This window comes from Erythrolamprus reginae, chromosome 9, assembly GCF_031021105.1.
Source record: "Erythrolamprus reginae isolate rEryReg1 chromosome 9, rEryReg1.hap1, whole genome shotgun sequence".
Lineage (NCBI taxonomy): Eukaryota > Metazoa > Chordata > Lepidosauria > Squamata > Dipsadidae > Erythrolamprus > Erythrolamprus reginae.
Window position 1 is genome coordinate 42,682,515 of NC_091958.1, and position 16,598 is coordinate 42,699,112.

At 45.1% G+C, this 16,598-nt stretch overlaps 1 protein-coding gene across 1 annotated transcript; it reads right to left on the bottom strand.

The window, feature by feature from the left end:
* Positions 1-12,187, bottom strand: FBXL16 (F-box and leucine rich repeat protein 16). The gene is made up of 5 exons (XM_070761782.1): positions 11,481-12,187; positions 5,038-5,546; positions 2,940-3,024; positions 1,469-1,532; positions 1-592 (listed from the first exon to the last, which is right to left on the bottom strand). The coding sequence occupies exons 1-5, from the start codon at positions 12,177-12,179 to the stop codon at positions 444-446; spliced, it is 1,506 nt and encodes a 501-aa protein (XP_070617883.1). The 5' UTR covers positions 12,180-12,187; the 3' UTR covers positions 1-443.
* Between the last annotated feature and the right edge of the window lie 4,411 nt (positions 12,188-16,598).

Sequence of the window (16,598 nt, forward strand, 5' to 3'; positions counted from 1 at the left end):
TTTTTTTTATTTTTTTATTTTTTTTGCTTTTGGTCATCCCCAAAAGGTAAGATTTCCAAACAGCTCGTTACGAGGAAGATGAGAAATGATGGCGACGATGTCGGGATTTACAAACTCGAGGGTCAATTCTTCCACTTGCGTTCAAGCCACGGCCGATCCGCCTAATGACCAACACTTCCTCAATTGTTCACGTGTGCATTCGTCACACCGTATTATTCCCCCCCCCCGTTTCGAGTGTACAATGTGCGAGCGTGTCACTTTCAAGTCACGACACCCTCTTTTGGAAAGAAATCATCCATATATATCTATATATCTCCATATACAGTTATATATCAATGACGAAGAAAGAAAGAAAACCTTTGACTTCTGGATGGTTGGTCAGCGCTGAGTTAGGATTGGAGAACACGACTCCAGGATTTGGCCATATCGTCCGAACGAGCGGCTTACTCAATCACCATGCAGCTAGGCAGGTGCTGGGAAAAGTATTTAAAGAGCTCCGGAGTCGCACCTGGGCAGTTGGTCAGCTCCAGTTCTTCCAAGTCGTGTAGCTGAGCGAGGCCGGAAAGTCCCGTGGTGGTCAGCAGAGGGCAGCCTGTTAATGTGAAATCAGAGAGGGGGACGTGAATAAGAAAGAACGAAGGAAGAAGGACATTTATAGCTCGGGGTTGAAAGGAGGGGTTCAAGTGGGCGCCCTCTTGAGTTTGGCGGGTTTTCGTGCAGATGTCACGTGACCCAGCTAGGTAACATCATTGGTGCTAGAAGGGAGTCATCTTTGTGGAGTGGAAGGGGGGAGGAGGAGGAGCAGGAGGGGAGGAGAACTATGGGGTCCTTCATGCTCCCTGAGTTTGGTGGGTTTTTTGCAAACATCTCATGAGCCAACTGTGTAACATCATCAATGCTAGAAGGGAGTCAGCTTTGTGGAATGAAAGAGGGTGGGGGAGGGAGGGAGGAGGAGAAGGAGGAGAACGATGGGGTCCTTCGTGGTCCCTGACTTTAGTGGTTTCCTTGAAGGCATCTTTTTTGGGGGGGCTGTATATAAATTTTTTATTGTTTTTCACACCTTACAGAGATTCCAATTTACACACCTCAAATTAAAATATAATATAATAATCAAATGCCAAATTCTTAGTCAAATTAATTCATTTGCATTTAAAGTGCTAAAGCTATCTAGAAATTCTTGCAGGCATCTCATGACCCGACTATGTAATATCATCAGTTCGGAGAGGGGCGGCATATAAATCTAATAAATAATAATAATAATAATAATAATAATAATAATAATAATGAGTTCAGAGATATCACCTCTGATGACAATAATAATAATAATAATAATAATAATAATAATAATTATTATTATTATTATTGAGGTGATATCTCTGAACTCCTCAGAATGGCCACTACCAGTTTGCCTGAACCGATCCAAACCGGCTGAATCCCACCTCGGGATCCGCCCCAATCCAACACTTACCAGCAAGTGACAAGAGACGTAAGCTTCTCATTCCCAACAGATGTTTCAATCCAAAATCTTGGACCTACAAGGAAGGAGAAGACAGGGATTGTGAGATACTAAGCACATGTATTTATTTACTTCTGGGGGAAAAATATCTATATAGGTAGTCCTTGGCCCAAAATTTCAGTTGCTGACTGAGCAGTTGTTCAGTGAGTTAGTCACACCGTTGCTAAGTGAATTTGGCTTGCCCATTGATTTTTGCTTGTCATCCGCGAAAGGGGATCGTGTGACCCCAAGACACGGCAACTATCATAAATATGAGTCAGTTGGCTTCTTTGGTTTGCATGGCAAAAGTGGCAGTGTGTGTGCTAGTACTCGTGCATCTGCCCACACCCATCCCCCCATGCATGCACATTCCTCCATGCTGCCCCTGTGCATGTGCACAATTCTCTCTCCCCCACATCCCCAAGTATGTGTGCAGGTCTCACTGAAGCCTGGGATGATGAAAAAAATGGCCAAACGGGCAAAGCAGAAGTTCAGGAAAACGGATTTCTGGTTTGCCTGTGGTGCTGTTTTTCGCACTCCGGAGCCTTTGGGGAAACATCCTGAAGTCCCGGAGTGGGAAAAACAGCACAACAGGCAAACCAGAAGTCCATTTTTTGAACTCCCAGTTTGCCCGTTGGGCTGTTTTTTGCACTCCGGGGCTTTAGGGAAGCTTCTCGGAAGCCTCTGGAGGGTGAAATGGCCTTTCCTGAGGCCAAAAATCAGCTGGCTAGTGCACACACGTGCACTGGAACTGACATAAGGCAATGCCTCACATGCCCCCGATATCGCTCCGTGTGTCACCTGTGGCACGCGTGCCATAGGTTCGCCATCATGGCACTAGATCAGTGATGGCGAACCTTTTTTTCCTCGGGTGCCGAAAGTGTGTGTGTGTGTGTGTGTGCTATTGTGTGTGTGCAAGTGCCCAAACACATAATTCAATGCTTGGGAATGGTGAAAATGGCCTCCCCCATCCCCCTGGAGGCACTCGGGAGCCCAAAACAGCCCATTTCCCAATCTCTGGTGGGCCCAGTAGGCCCGTTTTTCGCCCTCCTCAGGCTCCAGAGGTAAAAATGCCCTCCTCAGGCTCTAGAGGCAAGAATGGCCTCCCCCATCCTCGTGGAGGCACTTGGGTGGCCCAAAACAGCCCATTTCCCAATCTCTGGTGGGCCCAGTAGGCCCGTTTTTCGCCCTCCTCAGGCTCCAGAGGTAAAAATGCCCCACTACTATTCCAGACCCAAAATCAAACTTTGTCCCCAAGCATCTTCTTTGAACAACCCCGATAATCCCTTGCAGGGTAGAGTCTGGGCTGAGTGATAACTGGCCAGATGCTCTTCCTGCTGCCAATGCAGAGTTTTGTACCTTGTCCCTAATGCTCCCTTAAAAATTGCAAGCCTCGCCCTGGATGAGGCTCACACAGAGAGAATCCCTGTTCCCTTTGACCTACCTGGCAGCACCAGCGGAGATACAAGTTCCTAAGCGAGGACATGGTGGACAAGTAACTGAGCCCGGTGTCCGTTATCCGTACACACCTGCCGGAGAAATGTAGATGGACAGCCGTAAAGTTGAAAGCAGGAGAACCACGGGGTTATCTCCATAGAGGAGCAAGCAAACTGTGATCTAAAAATCAGGGCTCTCCAATCTTAGCAACTTTAAGACTTGTGGACTTCAACTCCCAGATAACAAAGCTGGCTGAGGAACTCTGGGAGTTGGAGTCCACAAGTCTTAAAGTTGTCAAGGTTGGAGACCTCTGATCTAAAGCCCAAGCATGAAAGTTTTGTCAGGTCAAGAATCAAACCGGACTTTGTACAGCATGTTGAGGATCTGACTCAAAAATGAAAGTGAGGCAAGGGTCAGTTTTGGGGAAGGCTTGTGAGGATGGAGGGATTCCATAATTATCTTATTAATTATAATAATTAAGCTTCTGCAATTCTTAAATGGGCCTTTGTGCCTTTAAACCTCCATCAGTTCTCCAAAGACGTGATCGTCACCATCGTTGTAATCATTGCTATTGTCAGCATTGTCATCGTCAAATAAGAACAAATTGAATCTGTTTCAATTCCCTGTTGAGTCTAATTCCCTGGGATGTCTTATTTCAGGCCCCAAACATATCAGCTGTGTTAGTACTGTGTACATAACAGTGTGGGTTTGGCAATATATAAACAAGCTAACAATGAATGCTTGTATGTATTGAAGCACTATAGCTTTAAGAGTTAGTGTTGGAAATTGCCATAAGAGGGAGCCAGAAGTGTGATTCTCTCTCTCTCTCTCTCTCCCCTCTCTCTGTTATTTCCCTGTTTGGTATTGCTGCTTCATTGTCACTGCTATAGTAAGAACTGTGTGTTCGATGATAGTTTATGTATTTATGTATTTAATTAATTAATTTATTTAATTTTTATGCCGCCCTTCTCCTTAGACTCAGGGCAGCTCACAACATGTTAGCAATAGCACTTTTTAACAAAGCCAGCCTATTGCCCCCACAATCTGGGTCCTCATTTTACCCACTTCGGAAGGATGGAAGGTTGAGTCAACCTTGAGCCGGTGATGAGATTTGAACTGCTGACCTTCAGATCTACAGTCAGCTTCAGTGGCCTGCAGTACAGCGCTCTACCTGCTGCGCCACCCCGGCTCCTTTGTAAGCTGTACAAGTAAAGTTTGTAGTACTGCTAATGTATTGAGAGTAAAGCCCTACATGGCATTGGACCAGATTACCTCCGGAACCGCCTGCTACCGCACGAATCCCAGCGACCGATAAGGTCCCACAGAGTTGGCCTTCTCCGGGTCCCGTCGACTAAACAATGTCGTTTGGCGGGCCCCGGGGAAGAGCCTTCTCTGTGGCGGCCCCAGCCCTCTGGAACCAACTCCCCCCGGAGATTAGAACTGCCCCCACCCTCCCTGTCTTTCGTAAACTACTCAAGACTCATTTATACCGCCAGGCATGGGGGAGTTGAAATAGCCCTTCCCCCTAGGCCATTACAAGTTATGCATGGGATGTTTGTGTGTATGTTTGGTTTTATAATAGGGGTTTTTAGTTGTTTTTTATTATTGGATTGTACATGTTGTTTTTATTATTGTTGTTAGCCGCCCCGAGTCTACGGAGAGGGGCGGCATACAAATCCAATAAATAATAATAATAATAATAATAATAATAATAATAATAATAATAATAATTATTATTATTATTATTATTATTATTATTATTATTATTATTACTGACTGATTTGACCGTGTATGACTGGACTTATTAACTTGACTATGATATTTGCTAAAATTAATACTATTTTATACACTTTAATGTATCTGGTTTGTATGACTGAATCATTACTCATATCTCCTGACTATCTACTAGATAATCTGCTAGAATTCCACAGGATTTGGCAGTATAGAAGTCAAATAAATAAATAAATAAATAAATAAATAAATAATAATAATAATAATAATAATTATTATTATTATTATTTCCTTTGCGCTTGTGCATCCTTGATAACTCGGGGGTCACTCTGCACACTCCTTAAAAAGCTGCAAAAGGAATAGGACCACCTTACCTATCCAGCACCAGCTCTTCCAACTTGTGGAGGTCACAAGCGATGTACTCAAGAGCCATGTCGGTGATCCGAGGGCACCACGACAGGTCCAAGCTCCGAAGCTTGCGGAGGTTCTCCGCTACCAACTCCACGCCATCGTCCGTCACCTTCGAGCAGCCGGAGAGGCTGAGCACGCTCAGGTTGGGGAGGCTGTGCACCATGTTCACCACGCCGTGGTTGGTGATTTCCCAGCAGGAGTTCAGGCGGAGAGTGTGGGTGGTGTAACCTTGCTTGGCAGTGAAGTAAGCCAGGGCGGTATCCGTCACGTGATAGGCTTGGAGATTGAGCTCCGTCAAGTTGGGCAGCAGCTGGGAGATGGCCGCGATGGCATCGTCGGCCACGTTAATGCAGTCGCTGACGCTCAGGGAGCAGATGCGGGCATTCAGACTCGACCAGAGACCGGCCTCGGTGAAATCGTTGCATCCAGACAGCTCCAGGTGCATAAGCCCCTGCATCTGTTCCAGCATGACCTGAAAGTTGCATTAACAGAGGGATGTGGTCAAGATCAAGGGAGGTACTTAGTAAAGCCACACCTAGAATTCTGCATCCAGTTTTGGTCACAACACTGCAAAAAAGATGTTGAGACTCTAGAGAAAATGCAGAGAAGCGCCCCCCCCCACTGCGGAGTATGAATATGCCCCCCACTGCAAGATTTCGCTTCTGTGCATGCACCTGAACTAAAATTCCGTGCAATTTCAGCACTTTTCGGTGATATTTTTGCTTCCACGCATGCATAGAAACAAAAAGTCAGCGAAAATCACCAAAATCTCACAACCACGAATGAAATGTTGGTGATTTTTGCTGATATTTTTGCTCTCCAAAAAATGCGCAGAAGTGAAAAATCTGTGAAAATCTCCAAAATCGTGCAAGATTTCATTTCTGGCACATGTGCAGAAGTGAAATCTCACACGTGCATCCAGATGCTCTTGTTGTGATAATGCATGGGTCGGAGGCACAGAGATGCACATGCATCTCCATTTTTTCTAAAGGATCGCTGATCCCACCCATACCGGATGCAGCCCATCGCTGCCCATCGCTGCCAATAATGAGCGATGGAGGGAAGTGTCTCAGCAACATCTGGAGGACCATCAATTTTCCCAGTTCTGGATTAAACAATACATGCTTCAATTTGAGGCATCTTCCTATCTTACTGAAGTTCCATCATGGCCAGAAAAGATCCATATCTCTGGTTTAAACTATTATAGGGCCAGGAACACCAGGAAATCCAGGGAGTTCAGACTGGTCATCTTCTACATCTAGCTTTGTTTCAGAGGAAAGATGCAACAAGCCATAATGTTTAGTGCTTCCTCATGCCGATAATACAAATCATGCCTCTCTGATGCTGCTAATATCAAATCCGTCATTTTAATCTCTTGGCAAGTGATATCATTGCAAATTCCTGGTAGACCAAATGCCTCCGTTTTTATCTTCTGCGCACTCCTCTAGCCAAAAATCATGTTTCACTCAAGCAGGCAGTACTACTTTAGTCTCAACTGGTAAAAAAAAAAATCAACACTTTTAATTGGTAGAGTCATCGAGAGCCATTTGCTTGATTAATCAGTTTGGGAATGAAATAACCTGCAATACAATGATTTAAGATTAAGCTTCTTCCTTCCCCCCTCCCTGTTACTCTATTTTAGTACCGTTGCTATATCAGGACACGGGAAACAATCAAAGGCAGCTTTTCCAATTGCTGTAATCATAATGGCTCTCTAATAGCAATTTCGCCCATCTGCTGAAATATCTTAGAAAGGCATCTACTCCAATGGGATTTAGGCAGCATGTGGAGACACCCCTGGGTTGCGCTGATGGGAAATAGAGGCTTGTTGGGAACAAGGCCACCTATGCACCATGGCTGGATAGCACCCACAAAAAGAACCAGAGTTGGATCTAATTTGTCTGTTGCAGCGGTCAGAAAGCTGTGGCTCTGGAGCCACATGTAGCTCTTCGATCCCTCTGATATCTATTATTTATTTATTTATTATTTAGATTTGTATGCCGCCCCTCTCCGCAGACTCGGGGCGGCTCACAACAAAGTGAAAACAATTTACAACAAATCTAAATTACTGTTTAAAAATATTTAAAAACCCCATTTTCTAAACACACATACATACAAACATACCATTCATAAATTGTATATGCCCGGGGGAGATGTCTTAGTTCCCCCATGCCTGATGACAAAGGTGGGTCTTAAGGAGCTTACGAAAGGCAAGGAGAGTAGGGGCAGTTCTAATCTCCGGGGGGAGTTGGTTCCAGAGGGCCGGGGCCGCCACAGAGAAGGCTCTTCCCTTGGGGCCCGCCAACCGACATTGTTTAGTTGACGGGACCCGGAGAAGGCCCACTCTGTGGGACCTAATTGGTTGCTGGGATTCGTGCGGCAGCAGGCGGTCTCGGAGATATTCTGGTCCGATGCCATGAAGGGCTTTAAAGGTCATAACCAACACTTTGAATTGTGACCGGAAGTTGATCAGCAACCAATGCAGACTACGGAGTGTTGGTGTAACATGGGCATACCTAGGGAAGCCCATGACTGCTCTCGCAGCTGCATTCTGCACGATCTGAAGTTTCCGAACACTTTTCAAAGGTAGCCCCATGTAGAGAGCGTTACAGTAGTCAAACCTTGACTTGGCTCCTTGTTGCTCAAAATTGGCATCACAACCACCAATGTGTGATACCCATTGGCATGTGCTTTAGATTTAATTGGATTTGTATGCTGCCCCTCTCCGAGGACTCGGGGTGGCTCACAGCATGTACAGAAAAACAAGAAACAATAATAACAATCCAATTAATAATACTTTGAAAACAATCTTTAAAATTCTAATTAAGAAACTATCAATACCATTCATTCAACAATCAAACTAAAACATTTGTTGGTCAGGCGGGAAGATCTAAGGAACCCCAGACCTGGCGGTAAAGATGAGTTTTTAAACTCTTTCGGAAGACGAGGAGGGTGGGGGCCGTAAGAATCTCTGGGGGGAGCTAATTCCAGAGGGCCGGGCCCCCCCCAGAGAAGGCTCTTCCCCTGGGTCCCGCCAGCTGACATTTGTTTGGTCGACGGGACCCTAAGGAGACCAACTCTGTAGGACCTCACCAGTCGCTGGGATTCGTGCGGCTGAAGGCGGTCTATTGAAGTCTATTGAACTTTTTCATCTCCCCTGTTGCATTTATGCATGCAACCATTTATTCATGGTTGTATTTATCCATGCAACCATTTATCCATGGTTGCATTTGTCCATGGTTGCATTTATCCATGGTTGCATTTATCCATGGTTGCATTTATCCATGGTTGTATTCATCCATGCAACCATTTATCCATGGTTGCATTTATCCATGCAACCATTTATCCATGGATAAAGAATTTTATCTAGGAATTTTATCCAGGAAACAGAATTTTAATTCAACTACATATGCTAGTTTTGGGGATGCTAAGGAACTAGTCAGGCACGGGAAGAGTTTTGTGGCTCCTGGTGTTTTCTTTTCTGTGAGAAATGGGTCCAAATGGGGCTTGGAGTGTTTAAGGTTGCTGACCCCTGGTCTGGTGTTTGTACAACAAAACAGGCACTTACCTTCCCTACCAGTTTGCAAATGTGAGTGCCCACACGGCCTTCTGTGCATGCACCTTGCTTCAAAATGTACCTAAATAGGACAGGTGTAGCTCCAGGGCACAGGCCACTACTACCAGTTTACCCAAACTGGTCCAAAAGGGCAGAATATCACCTCTGAAAGCAGAGTTTCCTTTGGGATGAATGCATGTGGAACAGTGAAGGGCTACCAAAATGTTTACTACCACACTGTGGGCCTGGCTTATGCAGGAACGCCCTGCACGTTTTCTTTCAACATCTTTCAGTGCAAATTGGGTGCTGTGGGGTGGAGTTCCATTTTTGCTACCCCACTGCATTCTCCCCCCAATCCGGGAAGTAGCCAACCCCTGATGTGGAAACAAGTCGCAAAACCCTGCACGGGTGAGATGCCATTGGAAGCAAGACTTATTGGCTGGTTTCCTACTTTGCGCTAAGCCCTGGTTGACCTTAACTGTGGTTGGTTGAATAACCCATAATGGCTAGGTTCCCCCTTGAGACTAAGCCATGGTTGACAAAGCAGAAGGGATGATTCATGCAACAAAGGATGCCGATTTCTAGTAACAATATGGCATAGACTTCATATAATCCCGAAGATGATTTTTCAAGAGGCAACTGGATTTTCTGGGTTTTTTTTCTTTGAAGACGTTTTGCTTCTCACCCAAGAAGCTTCTTCAGCTCTGACTGGATCCTTCCATTCCCCACCATCCAGCTGAAGACACTTCTCGGGGCCGCCACAGAGAATGCTCTTCCCCTAGGCACCGCCAGACGACATTGCTTCGTCGACAGGACCAGGAGAAGGCCAACTTTATGTGACCTAATCGGCCGCTGGGATTCAGGGCATGCACGGAAGCTCAGGAAGGGTGTGAAAAATTGGTGTACTGGAAGTTCAGGAAGGCCAGAAAAAGGTCCATTTCTGGCCTCCAGAGGCCCATTTTCGCCCTCCCAGAGGTTCAAGAAAAACCTCCAGAGCTCATGGAGGGCAAAAGCACCCCCTCTGTGGTGCAGGTGGCTGACTAGGCCACGCCCACCATGGCCATGCAAACCCAGCAACCAGGCAGAGAACCCCTTGCTAAACTACTTCGACCTTACTAAACTACAACGACTACTTCAGCTTCAACCACAACAACACAAGAGCACACAACAGATTTAAACTTAACATTAACCGCTCCAAACTTGACTGTAAAAAATATGACTTCAGTAACTGAGTTGTCGAAGTATGGAACTCATTACCGGACTCCATAGTGTCATCCTCAAACCCCCAACACTTTACCCTTAGATTATCTACGTTTGACCTATCCAGATTCCTAAGAGGTCAGTAAGGGGCGAGTACAAGTGCACTAGAGTGCCTTCCGTCCCCTGTCCTATTGCTCTCCTATATCTCCTATTCCTTTCTTCTATTCCTATATCTCTTCTTCTATTCTTTCATTGATATGTTCTATTACTATACCTTCTTTTCTATTATTTCTTAGATATATTTTTCTATGAGTATCTCGTCTATAACCATCATGCATTTTACTATGTGTATATAGATATATACTCACTAAAACCCTCATTGTGTATTGGACAAAATAAACAAACAAACAAACAAATAAATAAAAACTCCTTGTGCCGATAAAACCCCCTTTTTTATTTGGTTGCTATGAATTTCTCACATTCACCACCAACAAAGTCTTTTAAGAGAGCATTTATGCTCACAGACTTTATTTGGCTTGGAGAGCTGCCAGGCCGATATCTTCTAAACTTGGCAAGGACTTTCGGACAATCATGAACCAATTAAATGAACTATATGCCTCCTGCAAACTCCCCTCCCCGTTCGCTCCTCTTTTATTTCTTAGATATATTTTACTATGAGTATCTCCTCTATAACCATCATCATGTATTTTACTATGTGTATATAGATATATACCTACTAAAACCCTCATTGTGTATTGGACAAAATAAATAAATACATAAATAAAATAAAATAAAATACAGTGATACCTCATCTTACAAACGCCTCATCATACAAACTTTTCGAGATACAAACCCGGGGTTTAAGATTTTTTGGCCTCTTCTTACAAACTATTTTCACCTTACAAACCCACCACTGCCACTGGGATGCCCCGCCTCCGGACTTCCATTGCCAGCGAAGCACCCACTTTTGCACTGCTGGGATTCCTCTGAGGCTCCCTTCCATGGGAAACCCCACCTCCGGACTTCCGTGTTTTTGTGATGCTGCAGGGGAATCCCAGCAGCACAAAAACGGGCGCTTCGCTGGCAATGGAAGTCCAGAGGTGGGGTTTCCCATCAAGGGGAGCCTCAGTGAAATCGCAGCATCGCAAAAACACAGAGGTCCGGAGGTGGGGTTTTGAGGACTTCCGTGTTTTTTGCAATGCTGCGATTTCACTGATGCTCCCTTCACTGGGAAACCCTTCCTCCAGACTTCCTTTGCCAGCGAAGCACTCATTTTTGCGATGCTGGGATTCCCCTGCTGGGATTCCCCTGCAGCATTGCAAAAACACAGAAGTCCGGAGGTGGGGTTTCCCATGGAGGGGAGCCTCAGGAGAATCCCAGCAGCGCAAAAACGGGCGCTTCGGCTGGCAAAAGGGGTGAATTTTGGGCTTGCACGCATTAATCGCTTTTCCATTGATTCCTATGGGAAACATTGTTTCGTCTTACAAACTTTTCACCTTAAGAACCTCGTCCCAGAACCAATTAAGTTTGTAAGACAAGGTATAACTGTAATAAAATAAAATAAAATAAAATAAAATAATAAAATAAATAAAATAAAATAAAATAAATAAACTTTTTTGAAGCCCACCCCCGGGCAAGCAGAAGACTGACCTCAAGACCTGCATCCGTGATGGTCGACCTCTTAAGGCTCATGGATTTCACCCCTTTCTTGGACAGGGCGTAATTATCGATGAACTCACAGATGTCCAAGTCGGAAACCCCCACGAGGCAGAAACCATCGAAGCCCCGGATGGCGAAACCTTGGAGGTTGACGAATTCCTTATCTCCGTTGGGCATGATGTGGTAGAGCTCTTTGGTGTCCAGCACCGGCGTGAGACCCACCCAAAATTTGGGTTGGTACAAGACCCTCCTCCACGCTTTGCACACCTGGGCCAGGACACATTTCTCGCAGGCTGAAAAGTACGTAAACAAGCGGTTCAGGATCTTTTCATCCACAGCCAGGTGTCTGTTGGTGGGGGAGCCAGAGAAGTCTTCCAGGGATGGGAGGTCCCCGTTGCTTGGAGAAATCTCATCGGAGGGAAGTCCCACGACGGTGGCTCCTGAAGGCCCTCCTGCCAGGGCCGCCAAGGACAATGGTGAAGTGAGACCAGGCATGGACAGGTCGCTGTGATTCATTAAGGCTGGGCTGATGATTGCAGGCACGGAAGACTGGCACAGGCGGTTTTTCATCGCTGGGGTCCCTTTGGTGATGCTCGCAGAGCCGAGTCCATTGGCCTGGGTGGGGAGTTTAACAAGTCCATTCCGGGGTAGGCAGGGGGGCTTGGTTTCGCTGCTGCCGAGGTTCGACATCTTCCAAGATCACTCTGGAATGCAACACAGAGAATAATAATAATAATAATAATAATAATAATAATAATAATAATAATTTACTTACTTACTTACTTATTTATTTATTGGATTTGTATGCCGCCCTTCTCCGTAGACTCGGGGCGGCTAACAACAGTAATAAAAACTGCATATAGAAATCCAATATTAAAACAGTTAAAAACCCTCATTATAAAACCAAACATACATACAGACAGACATACCATGCATAAAATTGTAAAGGCCTAGGGAGAAAGAGTATCTCAGTTCCCCCATGCCTGGCGGCAGAGATGGGTTTTAAGAAGCTTACGAAAGGGAGTTGATTCCAGAGGGCCGGGGCCGCCACAGAGAAGGCTCTTCCCCTGGGTCCCGCCAAGCGACATTGTTTAGTTGACGGGACCCTGAGAAGACCCACTCTGTGGGACCTATCTGGTCGCTGGGATTCGTGCGGCAGAAGGCGGTTTCAGAGATAATCTGGTCTGGTGCCATGAAGGGCTTTATAGGTCATAACCAACACTTTGAATTGTGACCGGAAACTGATTGGCAACCAATGCAGACTGCGGAGTGTTGGTGTAACAAGGGCATATTTGGGAAAGCCCATGATTGCTCTCGCAGTTGCATTCTAATTTATTAGATTTGTATGCCGCCCCTCTCCAAGGACTCGGAGCAGCTCACAACAATAAAACATCATATACAAATCCAATGTTAAAACAGTCTTTAAAAACCCCCTGTTAAAACAGTCATACAGCCCAAACACACCATCTATAAAATCAAAGGCAGTTAAGGATATGTCAATTCCTCCATAGATGAGTTTGCAAAAGGCAAGGAGGGTGGGGGCGGTCCTAATCTCCGGGGTGGGGGAGGTGATTCCAGAGGGCCGGGGCCACCACAGAGAAGGCTCTTCCCCTGGGTCCCACCAGACGGCATTGTTTCATCGACGGCACCCGGAGAAGGCCAACTCTGGTGGGACCTAATCGGTCGCTGATATTCGTGCGGCAGCAGGCGGTCCCGGAGGTATTCTGGTCCGAAGCATGACATGTCAGACTCAAGTCCAAAGACGACACCGTAGAATCCAATCAAGTCCAATATTTTTATTGCCTTGAACCCAAAAGACAGAATCTTGCCTGTCTAAAGCTATAACCTTCTAACCTAATAGATATACCCTGGGAGATTGATCCTCTTCTGCCATCCTAGCAGTTCGAAAGCATGAAAAAAACGAGTAGATAAACAAGTACAACTTTGGTGGGAAGGAGCAGCCTTCTGTGTATTTTGGTGTATAATCTGAGTTAGTATTCAACAGCGGTGGGATTCAATTATTTTACTACTGGTTCTGTGGCCGTGGCTTGGTTTGGTGGGCATGGTTTTGTCAGGGGTGGGCCTCGAACTGGAATGCTGGGAACACCATTCAAGTGGCTGCAATGGAGCACGCAGCCTTGCTCCATTGCTGCCTGGTGTGCATACACTGTGCATGTGCAACTGGCACAATTCCGGTAAAAATTTGTGGTTTTTTTCTTCTGCGTATGCGTGGAAACAAAGAAACCGGCAATTTTTGCTGCTGGAAAGAGATTTGGGCTGCTGCACATGCAAAAAGTAACAAGAAATGCATTTCCCTATTAATGCTTCACCAGAAGAGCCCTTCACTCCTCCACTCGAAACAGAATTCCCCTATGGATCTAGACTTCTTGGCTCTTGAAAGCTTAGAACTACGACACCTTAAACCTGATCTAAGTATTGCCCACAATGCTGCAACGTCCTGCCTGTCAACAACTACTTCAGCTTCAACCACAACAACACAAGAGCACGCAACAGATACAAACTTAATATTAACCTGCTCCAAACTGGACTGTAAAAAATATGACTTTAGCAATCAAGTTGTCAGTGTGGAATTCATTACCGGACTCCGTGGTGTAAACCCCTCACCCCCAACATTTTTCCCGTAGACTATCCACGATTGACCTCCCCAGATTTCTAAGAGGTCAGTAAGGGGCGTGCATAAGTGCACTACGGTGCCTTCCCTCCCATGTCCAATTGTCTCTCCTATCTCATATTTATCTCATATTTCTTTTCTTCCAGTCATGTATCTCTTTCTCTATCCTCCATTGATGTGTTATATTTTATTCTTATATCTTTACTCCTATTCTTCCTCCCTCCCTCCCTCTCTTTCTTTCCTTTCTTTGATATATATTGCTACATGGTTACTCTCATTATTTATTTATTTATTATATTTGTATGCCGCCCCTCTCCATGGACTCATTAACCTGTATTATGTACAGTATTGGAAAATAAATAAATAAATAAAAATAAATAAAGTCTCCAACTCATAAGATCGCTACATTTTAAAATCTGTAATGGACCAAAAGTGCAACTGGTTGCAGGTTTTTTTTCCATCCAAATGAAAAAAAACACCCAACCATCTCTGGATCCAGTAGAGCAAAAATGCAGAGCAAAAACTGGCTACCAGTATTGCCATCGTGGGGTGATAAGCACTGTTCTTGAATTATTGATCCCCACCTAGTTAATTCATGAACTCTTTGCAGATGGGAGTTTAGCTGGAGTCCCTCACCGTGCTAAGCTGTGTAAAGTGTTTGCATTTTAAGCCGAATAAGGTGTGACCAAACAGCCACTGGAGTTTCTTCAATAAATAGAAAAATAGCAAATGGTAGATTACTTTGATTTATGCACAGAGTTCAGAAGAGTCTTGGGCCGCAAGTCAGAAAGGACAAAATGAAACAGTGGGCTGCCTAGATTTTATGTGCATCCCCCCCCCACTGCCTTGATTTGCATATTCCAGCACAATATGTCATCTCCCTGTATAGCCTTACTTTATGCACTAGCAAAATTAATCACAGATAATTTCTGCTTCATACAATAGGTGCATTTTATGGGCAATTTATCTCAAACATCTACAAACAGCCTCTACGCAAGGGGTTTTGTGTTCTGTATGGCAAGGTAGCAGTGACATCTTTTTTAAAGTATCGTGAACAAACCTTTGGCTTCTTTGGTCTCCGTGGACCCATCTGTCTATTTTAGCATAAGGGCTCTTGACTTTATGAGTAACTTAACCTCTGAGTTTCTCAACCTCTAACTTTAACATGTGTGGGCTTCAACTCCCAGAATTCCCCAGTCAACATTGGGGAATTCTGGGAGCTGAAGTCTGCACATCTTAAAATTGCAGAGATTGAGAAATATTGCTATGACCCAATACTTAATGGGAAGGAAATCTCTACTACTTGATGATTTCATAACAGAGGATTACTGTATATTCAAATGATGGCATAAGGTTGTTTTGATTCCTCCTACCTTGCCCACCATTTTGGTTGCCCCCCCCCAAAAGCCTAAAGATTGTGATGCTAGCTGGATTGGAGAAGAATGGCTCAGATGCCAGATTTTAGCTTTTAATCTTTTTGGACGATTGTATTGCTGTTGTAAGATGCCCCAAATTTCTAAAGATGGATAGCCAAACCAGCCAACCAGCCAGCAGCCAACCGAACAGCCAGCCTACCAAACAACTAGCCAGCAAACCAATCAACAAGCCAAACAAACAATCAACTAGCCAACCAACTAATCAACCAGCCAGCCAGCCAACAAACCAACCAATCAACTAGCCAACCAATCAACCAGCCAACCAACCAACTAATCAACCAGTCAACCAGTCAACCAACCAACCAACCAATTAACCAGCCAACCAACCAACTAATCAGCCAGCCAACCAACCAACCAATCATCAGCCAACTAACCAACCAACCAACTAACCAACCAACCAATCATCAGCCAACTAACCAACCAACCAACCAACCAACCAATAAGCCAACCAGCTGGCCAGCCAGCCAGCCAGCCAACCAACTAACTAATTAACCAATGTGGCTACAAACATTTTATAGGCCATTCCAGTGAGTTTTGCCAAATTGTTTTCATTGCAATACCCTAGATTGCAACGCAAAGGATTCTTGATATATACTGTACATTTTTTGGCAAGCCCACACGTTTCCAAAGTACTGAAGTAGCTCAGTAGTTTAATCATCCTGACTCCAAACACTTCCAAGCTGCGATTACAAAATAGCTGGCAGCAAAATCCTTCCAGCAGCTGGTACCATTTGCTGGAGCTGTGCCTTGGGGAAAATTTTCAGAAGTGGTTACCAAAATAATAATAATAATGATGATGATGATGATGATGGTGTGGTGGTGGTGGTGGTGGTGGTGGTGGTGGTGATGATGATGATGATAACACTTGGCTATAACTTGTGAAAACAACATGCGGCATTGGGTGAGTCAGTAACGGGCAGCCATTCGCAGCCCTACTGAAACGCATGCGCAGAGTCATGGGCCAAAGCCGTCCCGCCCGGGAGCCACCAGAAAGAAGAAATCCTGCAGGAAGGAGAGCAGCTTGTTGGGGAGACAACGTGG

Excerpts from the sequence above, each read along its gene's own strand:
- FBXL16 (XM_070761782.1), bottom strand. The coding sequence starts at position 12,179 with ATGTCGAACCTCGGCAGCAGCGAAACCAAGCCCCCCTGCCTACCCCGG. Across the intron at positions 5,547-11,480 it reads TCACGGATGCAGGTCTTGAG|GTCATGCTGGAACAGATGCA; the intron begins GTCAGTCTTCTG and ends TGCAACTTTCAG. Across the intron at positions 1,533-2,939 it reads ATCTCCGCTGGTGCTGCCAG|GTCCAAGATTTTGGATTGAA; the intron begins GTAGGTCAAAGG and ends CCTTCCTTGTAG.